This window comes from Salvelinus sp. IW2-2015, linkage group LG28 (assembly GCF_002910315.2).
Source record: "Salvelinus sp. IW2-2015 linkage group LG28, ASM291031v2, whole genome shotgun sequence".
NCBI lineage: Eukaryota > Metazoa > Chordata > Actinopteri > Salmoniformes > Salmonidae > Salvelinus > Salvelinus sp. IW2-2015.
In genome coordinates, this window is record NC_036868.1 from 3,563,117 (window position 1) to 3,573,955 (window position 10,839).

Here is a 10,839-nt window from a genome sequence, read left to right on the forward strand (position 1 = left end):
CTCTGTAGTGACTGGGTGCATTGATACACCATCCAGAGTGTAATTAATAACTTCACCATGCTCAAAGGGATATTCAATGTCTTTTTTTACCCCTCTACCAATAGGTGCCCTTCTTTGCGAGGCATTGGAAAACCACTATGGTCTTTGTGGTTGAATTTGTGTTTGAAATTCACTGCTCGACTGAGGGACCTTACAGATAATTGTATGTGTGAGGTAAAGAGATGAGGTAGTCATTAAAAAATAATGTTAAACAATATTATTGCACACAGAGTGAGTCCATGCAACTTATTATGTGACTTGTTAAGCAAATTTTTACTTCTGAACTTATTTAGGCTTGTCATAACAAAGGGGTTGAATATTTATTGACTCAAGACATCTCAGCTTTTCATTTTTAATGAATTTGTAAAACTTCGACATTATGGGGTATTGTGTTTAAGTCAGTGACCAAAAAAATCTCTATTTAATCAATTTTAAATTTAGGCTGTAATAACAAAAATGTGGGAAAAGTCAAAGGGTGTGAATACTTTCTGAAGGCACTGTATACTTAAAGACTGAAAAACAAAAACAATTAGTATATTAATTGCATACTAATAGTCTGGAAAAACTATTAATTAATAACATTTTAATAAGTGTATTGAAGTGTGATGATAGTATATTTATAGTATTCTTAAGATATACTAGAAAAGTACATCTTGTATTTGAAGTACATTATTAGAATTTGTAGTGTATTTACTATACTTTAGTATACATGTAATATATTAAAATATTTGTTTTTCTCTCGCTTGGGTGGAGAGAAAGGCCTCTGTCTGACCATGGTTTTACTGCTGTGGCTAGTCGTAGCAGAGGGGGGGCTCGGATGGGTAGCCTAAGAGAAAATGGCAATATTAGTTCTCACATTTGCTGCATGTTGAATAGGACAGCATTTTACTCTGCTAAACACATAATTGCAAAATTGAGGGATGAACTCATTGCATTAGCTACATACACACAATCTCTCAATTTTGAAAGCAAGCTAGCTAGCTATTGAAACATAATTATGTTTTGTCCTTACAACTTTACATGAACTGTAGTTTGCACTTTTTACTATTACTTTGCAGCATTTTGTATCACATTGGCCAGCAAGCACTTTCTTTTTACTGAAGAGACACCTTGCTGTTTTGGAGACAGCTTCACGTTTGGTAACAAAGGGTGTGTGGTAGCGTTAGTACTAGTATGGATTGTAGTAGTACAGTGCATTTGGAAAGTATTCAGACCCCTTGACTTTTTCCACATTTTGTTACAGCCTTATTCTAAAATTGATTCAATCGTTTTCCCCTCATCAATCTGCGCACAATACCKCATAATGACAAAGTAAAAACAGGTTTTTAGAAATAAATAAATAAATGTAATATCACATTTACGTAAAAAGTCAAGGGGTCTGAATACTTTCCAAATGCACTGTACATCCTAGCCATGTCATGCTCTCTGTACATCAATCTTAGTCTAGTGTAACCAACATACTGGGTACYAACTCAAGTCTCCTGCGCACCAGAAAAGCATAGGCCTGCTAAGATGAAGCTTAGGCATTGACTCGGGGAGCCAATGCAACTCTTCAGGTCTCAAGCAAGGTTAGGCTAATTCATCATGCATGTGTGGTAACTGGACCACCTCAGTTAAAATTCACCATCCTTTCTCTTACAGAGACCCATCTGATCCAAATATGATTGACAGGGTTCAAACAAGAGTCTTCTGCAAATCAGAAGATTACATAATTCCGCTAAACCAAAGCCTGTAGCCAATGAAACTCTTCAGGTATCAGGCATGGTTACTCACCAATGACTAACCAGGAAGAAGTGGTTCGGTGAACAAGCACATGTGTTAAGTAACTTTGCCTGAGACCAGAAAAAATCCATTGGCTCCCTCAAGCTAAATTGCTTAAGTTTTGGCATATTAGGCTAAAATGTTCTTCTGCTGTACAGGACACCAGGTTCAATGCACAGAGAGTGTGACATTGCTAGGATGTACAGTACTACTACATGGGGGTGTGGTGTTGGTGTCCTGGTGCACACCTCCAGGAAGCTATGCCCAGAGATTACCTGTCACGCCCTGCCCATAGAGAGCCTTTTTATTCTCTATATTGGTTGGGTCGGGGTGTGACTAGGGTTGGTGATCTAGGTTGTTTTATTTCTATGTTGGCCTGGTATGGTTCCCAATCAGAGGCAGCTGTTTATCGTTGTCTCTGATTGGGGATCATATTTAGGCAGCCTTTTCCACACTGTGTTTTGTGGGATCTTGTTTTGAGTTAGTGCATGTGGCACCTCTGATGTTACGGTTRGTTGTTTGTTTCCTTTTTTGTTTGGAAGTTTCGCGTAAATAAATATGTGGAACTTTAATCACGCTGCGCTTTGGTCCYAGTATGCTTACGACGATCGTGACAGAAGATCCCACCAACAAGGGACCAAGCAGAGTGAACATGAGGTGAGGAGGTATTGGACTTGGGAGGACATGAGAGGATGCGAAACCCTTCCATGGCGGCAGACGGAAGGAAAAAAGGGAGGACAGCGACGACGCCAGGGTTCACACCCACAGAAAGCCCAAGGACAACCCCAAGATTTTTTTGGGGGGGACCAGAGAGGTGGTCGGTCGGAGCTAGCGGTCGAGCAGCGGAGAGTGCCAGAGCATGTGTGGGAGTCGATAGAGGAAAGTAATGAGAGACACCGGAGAAAGGTTTTGGCAAGGAGTATGCTGCAGTGCAGGCGTGCTGAAGAGCGCCTTCTCAGCCCGGTACCATCTGTGCCAGCTCCACGCACCAGGCCACCAGTGCGCCTCCCCAGTCCGTTATGTCCTGTGCCTGCTCCCCGCACTCGCCCTGAGGTGCGTGTCACCAGTCCGGTACCACCTGTGCCGGCTCCACGCACCAGGCCTCCAGTGCGCCTCCCCAGTCCGGTACGTCCTGTGCCTGCTCCCCGCACTTGCCCTGAAGTGCGTGTCACCAGTCCGGTGCCACCTGTGCCGGCTCCACGCACCAGGCTTCTGGCGACGGTTCACAGTTCAGAGCTTCCGGCGACGGTCCCCAGTCCAGAGCTTCCGGCGACGGTCCCCAGTCCAGAGCTGTCCGGCGACGGTTCCCCAGTCCAAGACGCTTCCGGCACTTCACAGTCCAGAGCTCTCCGGCAGATTCACAGTCCGAGCTTCCGGCGATGGTTCACAGTCCAAGCTTCCGCAGCGTCACAGACAGAGCTTTCCGTGCGATGTCACAGCCAAGCTTCCGGATGGTTCACAGTCCAGAGCTTCCAGGCGATTGGTTCACAGTCCAGAGCTTCCGGCGATGGTCACACAGTCCAGAGCTTTCGCGATGTTCATATCCAGAGCTTCCTGCGACGGTCACAGTCCGGAACCTCCTTCACGACGGTTCCACAGTCCGGAACCTCCTACGACGGTTCACAGTCCGGAATCCTCTACGACGTCCACAGTCGGCGTCCAGTCTTGCTCCATGGCCGAACCTTCTTCTCCGCCGGTGCCCAGTCCAACGGCGTCCAGTCCCGCTCCATGGCAGGAGCCTTTCCTCTGCGCCGGTTGCCCAGTCCAGGCACGGCTCCAGTCCCGCTCCATGCAGAGCCATCCTCTGCGCCGGTGCCTAGTCCAGCATGGCGTCCAGTCCCGCTCCAAGCAAGCATTTCTGCACTAGGACAGAATTACATTAAATAGTGTCAGCAACTCTCTCTGGTGGGGTCCTTGAACCTGGTCTGACAACCAGCGCTGTAGCTCTACCACGTAGGCCGACATCAGCGGATTCTCTAGCTTTAAACTATGGTTTTGATGGGATTTTATAATCAGATAATTAGTTGACGCCACAAGTGTGTCACATAACGCTTTAAGATTCTTTAAGTGTATATATGGCACACAACATATGAAGACTGCTTTTTAATCTTCATTTGTACAGCATATATGCCTCAACTTAATATGAACATTACAATCTGCACTAATGAGTTTCAAAAAAGCTCATAGCCACTTAATATCATGCTCTTCACGGCCGGTTCATTTACGGCTTTATTAGCCAACAATCCTTGTTTTCTTCCCCCCTCTTTTAAAAATACACGTGAACACCCAACAAGGACCGACACCAAATCTACCATAAGCAAAGTGCAGAATGGATAACCACCCCGGCCTGACCCTATTTCCCCTGCCATGGTCCCACGAAACTTCACCAATTTAAACACCAGACACATTCTCTTCCCCGTCACACTACCCACCCACAAGCCCCAAAAATAGATCAGGAGAGAGAGTGAGTGTACAGACGATAAGAGAGAGAGAGAGAGAGAGAGAGAGAGAGAGAGAGAGAGAGAGAGAGAGAGGAGAGAGAGGAGAGAGACACACACACACAGAATTAGTTAATGCTAGCATGCCTGCTTACTCCACCAACATGAGGCTGAAGTTTCCCATCCTGGCTCTGACTCTGGAGATTATCACCATCATCCTGTTTGCTGTGTTTGTGGTCTACGATGATGGGAAACACGGGGGACACGGAGCCCACAACACCACACACCATGAGGAGGAGACGGAACAGAATCCTCTGACCCTCTACCCCAGTAAGTGACACCTGAAGGCTTCTCAGTGTTAGCCTGTTCCCAGATCAGTTTGTGTTGTCTTGGCATGACAATGACCATAGCAGTTGGCAAGGCAGAAACAGATCTGGGAGCAGGCTACCTCAGTGTGGTGCTACACATAGTCTGTCAGTGTGTCAGTCTGGCTGTGGCAGCCAGGTTGAAGAATCATGGKTCTGTTAGTATTTGGCTTATTGATAGCAGCCATGGTTGCTATGGATGACAGGCTATGAAGTTAATAATGCAATTGAGTCTCAATGATTTGACCCCTCTTCTCTTTATAATTGTGCAGTAGCTCCTGTGATCAATCAGAGGGAAAGGATGTGGGTTAGCATAGTGTGAGCTTGTTGTGCATAGGGTTGGGAATAAGTGATTACATGTAATCCAATTACAGAAAGAAATGTAGTCAGTTACGTTAACAGCAAAAATATTGTAATCAGATTACAGATACTTTTGAAAAACTAGATGATRACTTTTTGGATCACTTTTAAATTCAGAAAGGTTTGGTAAAAAATACATTATTACACCTTTCTGTTTTCTCAATGACGTTCAATTCAGAATTGAAAAAAGGCACAAGTTTAAGTTTGTTCCACCTGAGCGAGTCTGACCACAAGTCAGAGACCACTATGATAACACACCAAATGTGTTCGATGGATCATTTTTGTCTTCTTCTAATGCCTGTTAAGTGGAAATGTATCCTAAAGTAACTGAATGTAATCAGATTGCGTTACTGTGTTTGGGTAATTCAAAAGTTACATTACTGATTACAATTTTGGACAGGTAACTAGTAACTGTAATGGATTACATTTTGAAAGTAACCTACCCAACCCTGGTTGTGCATGTGTCCATTGCAGCCTGAAATGATTCTGTATGGAGAGGGCCAGATGCTCCAGCTGTCATAGGGGCACCCCTCTCGCTCATACTGGGCAGGTTCACTGTGGCTACCCCCAGAAGGATTGTACAAAGGGGAAGCCTAGTGGCAGGTAGCCAAGCAGTCAAGAGCGTTGGGCCAGTAACCAAAAGGTTGCTGGTTCAATTCCCAGAGCCAACTAAGTGAAAAGTTGCTCAAAGCACTTAACACTAATTGCTCATGTAAGTCGCTCGGGATATGAGTGTCTGATGAATGCCATCCACATACTTACAATGTAACTGGATTAACTTGCATATGCGCTGAAGGGAAATAAATTCTTAATTTATTTTAATGGGAATTTGATTGAGTTACAGGTAAAAATGTTTGCACATGTGTACATTAATTTGTGTTTGGAGACTATTGTAAATCTTGTGACTTATCAGTTGAAAAGTGACAAAGACCCACCCTTACTACTTTACCTATATGACACTGGCATTTCTTTGTACATAAATCTTTATAAAGCATAAATACTTGAAGACTTACAGTACGGAGGTTTAGCCATAAATGGGCGGGGCAGCTGTGACCCAAAGAGATTAGTTCAGTGTTAAGAAATGTTAAAGGGGAAGTTCACCTATTTTTACATGTAGACTTACACTTCACTCTTTTTGTGATTGTAGTTGATCCCCAAAATCATTTGCATTATGAAAATGTGTCTAAAGCATGATAGAAAACACCGACTCATATTACACCAGAATCCCATTCTGAATGATCTCTGCATTCAATTTTAGAAAAACAAATTCCACTGTCCCATAAATCCATATTTGCATATTTTTGTTGTTGTAAACACAATCATTCAAACATGGATTTATGGCACAGTGGACATAAATAATGTTGTGCAGAGACATTCAGAATGGGAGTTGATGTGTTTCCTAACATGTTTGCATATTGCATTATAGTCAATGATGACTCAGCAAAATGTGACCAATTTTCTCTGTAACAAAACAAAACAAAAAACGGTTTGGAGGAATCAAACTACAAGGACAGAAAGAGTGAAAATTAGGCCACGTGTAAAAATGGGTGAACTTCCCCTCTTTGTTTACGTTAAGTCATATCCAAAAACATCCTAATAGTTGTTATAATTATAGGTTGTTCTAAATGATCAGAGAAACAATATAGGGTCAATTCAAAATAAGTGTGACACTTTTAGAATGTTCTGTCTTCTGTAACCTCTTTTGTCATCTATCCAACATATAAGCCCAACACATTATACATTTCTGCAAACTTCAAGACGTTTCCTAATCATAGTCACAGCAGGCATGACACAGCCATTTGTGTACACTGAGTCAAAACCATATTTTCAGTTTGCATTTGGTAGACTGAGACAGCAGGTTAAATAAACTGGGATACCATTATTATAGTCCCAATTGTACCCCAATAACTATTCTATTCAATTTTGTGTGATAGGAAACATCTGAGGATTTCAGTGTTTATGCTGCTACTACTCACTGTTTATTATCTATGCATAGTCACTTTACCCCTACCTACATGTACATTTACCTCAATTACCTTGACTAACCTGTACCACCGCACATTGACTCGGTACCGGTACCCCCAGTATATAGCCTCGTTATTGTGTTACATTTATTTATTTAGATTGTATTTTTTATTTTTTAAATCTTTTTTATTTTTTTTCCTAAAATGTTGTTACTTACTTAAAAAGTAAGTAAGCATTTCATAGTAAGGTGTTGTTTTCGGCCCATGTAACAAATACGATTTGATTTGTTGGTCTAATATGTTTGATAGATTTCTGAAGAGGTTACAGAAGACGGAAATGTAAAAAGTGCCCCACTTTTCTGAATTCACTCAAATAACAGTACTAATAACAATACTAATAACAGTACTAATAACAGTACTAATAACAGTACAAATAACAGTACAAATAACAGTACAATAACAGTGCTAATAACAGTACAATAACAGTGCTAATAACAGTACAAATAACAGTAGTAATAACAGTACAATAACAGTACAAATAACAGTACAAATAACAGTACTAATAACAGTACTAATAACAGTACAATAACAGTAATAATAACAGTACTAATAACAGTACAAATAACAATACAATAACAGTACTAATAACAGTACAATAACAGTACTAATAACAGTACTAATAACAGTACAAATAACAGTACAATAACAATACAATAACAGTACAATAACAGTCCTAATAACAATACTAATAACAGTGCAATAACAGTACTAATAACAGTACAATAACAATAACAGTACTCATAACAATACTAATAACAGTACTACAAGAAAAAAGGAACAGGATATAGTACTACAAGAGGCAGAGCCCTGCCTAARCTAAATACAGGGGGTCCCTAAAGTAAACTGGATCTCTGTCCTCCATTGGAAAAGCCTATAAGACTGTCCCACTTTAGTTACTTCATGCTGTCCTACTTTTATGTATTTTGATGCACAGGTACATAGAATGCACATTTTCATCACAATTTGGTACAGTGCAAGTTTTTGTGACCTTAACATCAAAACAGAAAAAAAGCTGAAAAAAAAAATCACTTCCATTGAAGTGATGTGATTTGGATCATGTGGTTTCTCAGCAAGGGCTTAGTCATTTCATTTTATTTTATTTAACCAAGCAAGTCAGTTGAGAACAAATTCTTATTTATAATGACGTCCTACCCCAGCCAAACCCTAACACGGACGACACTGGGCCAATTGTGCGCCGCCCTATGGGACTCCTAATCACGGCAGGTTGTGATACAGCATGGAAACGAACCAGCATCTGTAGTGACGCTGTCACGCTCATCTGAATGAATGGACCAAGGCGCAGCGTACTTAGAGTTCCACATGTTTAATAAATATGAAACTCACCAAAAACAATACAGAAGAAAACAAAACGTGACGTTCTGGGCTGCTCACAGGCAGCTACACAAAAACAAGATCCCACAACAAACAGGTGGGAAAAGGCTGCCTAAATATGATCCCCAATCAGAGACAACGATAGACAGCTGCCTCTGATTGGGAACCATACCAGGCCAATATAGAAATAACAAAACTAGAATGCCCACCCTAGTCACACCCTGACCTAACCAAAATAGAGAATAAAAAGACTCTCTAAGGTCAGGGCGTGACAGACGCCTCTAGCACTGATATGCAGTGCCTTAGACTGCTACGCCACTCGAGAGCCCTAACAATAGTTTTTATTTTCTCTTGTCAGACGAAGAAATAAAAGCATCAGGACTAAGCTGTCCCAGTTCATATGATGTCCCACTGTATCACTGTAGCCGAAAGGCTGCTAGATCGAATCCCCGAGCTGACAAGGTAAAAATCTGTCGTTCTGCCACTGAACAAGACAGTTAACCCACTGTTCCCCGTCATTGTAAATAAGAATTTGTTTTTAACTGACTTGCCTTGTTAAATAAAGGTTAAATAAAATATCCGTATTCATCCTACATAAACCACAATAAATACCTAAATAGTAATTGTTTAAGGGATTATACAGTTAGATATGCGTATAAAAGGTGGCAATGACTTCCTTTCTCTGCACCCCCTGTCCGTCCGTCTATATGGTGCATACCAAAACTCCACAATTACAGGTTCAAAGCAGAGGAAATAAGCAGAGAAATGCAATTTAGAAAAAAAGAACCTATCTTGTTGCTGGGTTTTATCATCAAGGGACAAAATCAGTATTGAAAAAATGTAATTGAGAGTAACCAATGGGTTCTGTGACTCTGTGAAATATTTGTTTTCCTCAGAGAAGTGGGACCTTAAGAATTTATCCAACACAGAGTTGTTTCACAGCCGTAAAGCCCTATCATCAAAGTCAGGCGCTATTCGGACGGAATTCAATTTTGTAATTACAGTTAACAACATAAAAAGTGACTTGCAGTTAGATTCAGTTAGATGCTAAATTAATCTGGTGCCTTGGAGGTTTGCCCCTACAGTTGAAGTCGGAAGTTGACATACACCTTAGCCAAATACATTTAAACTCAGTTTTTCACAATTCCTGACATTTAATCCTAGTAAAAATTCCCTGTCTTAGGTCAGTTAGGATCACCACTTTATTTTAAGAATGTGAAATGTCAGAATAATAGTAGAGAGAATGATTTATTTCAGCTCATTCCCAGTGGGTCTGTAACGCTCTGAGTGTCGGGAGGTGCGAAGTCAGACGCAGGAACAGCAGAGCTTCAATATGTTGAGTCTTTTAATACTCAACTTGCAAACGCAATGTCCAACACGGACGTACTGGGTGTCACACACAACGGTCCAACGACACGATAAACAAACCCAGTCCACAATAATAACATCCACTCCCGAAATCCAAAAGCCACAATGAAACAATCCCGCACAAAGAAGCGTACGGGCTGGCTGACTAATAAAGCCACACTAATTAACAATTAACTGAACACAGGTGATACAAATAAACACATAAGGAGGGGGAGGAAAAAGAGTCAGTGGCAGCTAGTAGGCCGGTGACGACGACCGCCGAGCGCCACCCGAACGGGAAGGAGAGCCTGCCTCGGTTGAAGTCGTGACAGGGTCAGAAGTTTACATACACTCAATTAGTATTTGGTAGCATTGCCTTTAAATTGTTTTACTTGGGTCAAACGTTTCGGGTAGCCTTCCYAAAGCTTCTCACAATAAGTTGGATGCATTTTGGCCCATTCCTCCCGACAGAGCTGGTGTAACTGAGTTAGGTTTGTAGGCCTCCTTGCTCGCACACGCTTTTTCAGTTCTGCCCACAAATTTTCTATAGGATTGAGGTCAGGGCTTTGTGATGGCCACTCCAATACCTTGACTTTGCTGTCCTTAAGCCATTTTGCCACAACTTTGGAGTATGCGTGGGGTCATTGTCCATTTGGAAGACCCATTTGCGACCAAGCTTTAACTTCCTAACTGATGTCTTGAGATGTTGCTTCAATATATCCACATAATTTTCCTGCCTCATGATGCCATCTATTTTGTGAAGTGCACCAGTCCCTCCTGCAGCAAAGCACCCCCACAACATGATGCTGCCACCCCCATGCGAGAGAGATCGCATGCTTCACGGTTGGATGGTGTTCTTCGGCTTGCAAGCCTTCCATTTTTCCTCCAAACATAACGATGGTCATTATGGCCAAACAGTTCTATATTTGTTTCATCAGACCAAGGGACATTTCTCCAAAAAGTACGATCTTTGTCCCATGTGCAGTTGCAAACCGTAGTCTGGCTTTTTTATGGCGGTTTTGGAGCAGTGGCTTCTTCCTTGCTGAGGCGCCTTTCAGGTTATGTCGATATAGGACTTGTTTTACTGTGGATATAGATACTTTTGTACCTGTTTCCTCCAGCATCTTCACAGGTCCTTTGCTGTTGTTCTGGGATTGATTTGCACTTTTCGCA

At 41.8% G+C, this 10,839-nt stretch overlaps 1 protein-coding gene across 1 annotated transcript in view; it reads left to right on the plus strand.

Annotated features, from left to right (window-relative positions):
- The first annotated feature begins 4,289 nt into the window (after positions 1-4,289).
- Positions 4,290-10,839, plus strand: part of rhag (Rh associated glycoprotein) — a 19,820-nt gene continuing 13,270 nt past the window's right edge. The window contains exon 1 of the mRNA XM_023974330.2: positions 4,290-4,568. Coding sequence (XP_023830098.1) covers positions 4,382-4,568 — 187 coding nt within the window. The 5' untranslated portion in view covers positions 4,290-4,381. The remainder of the gene's footprint in view (positions 4,569-10,839) is intronic.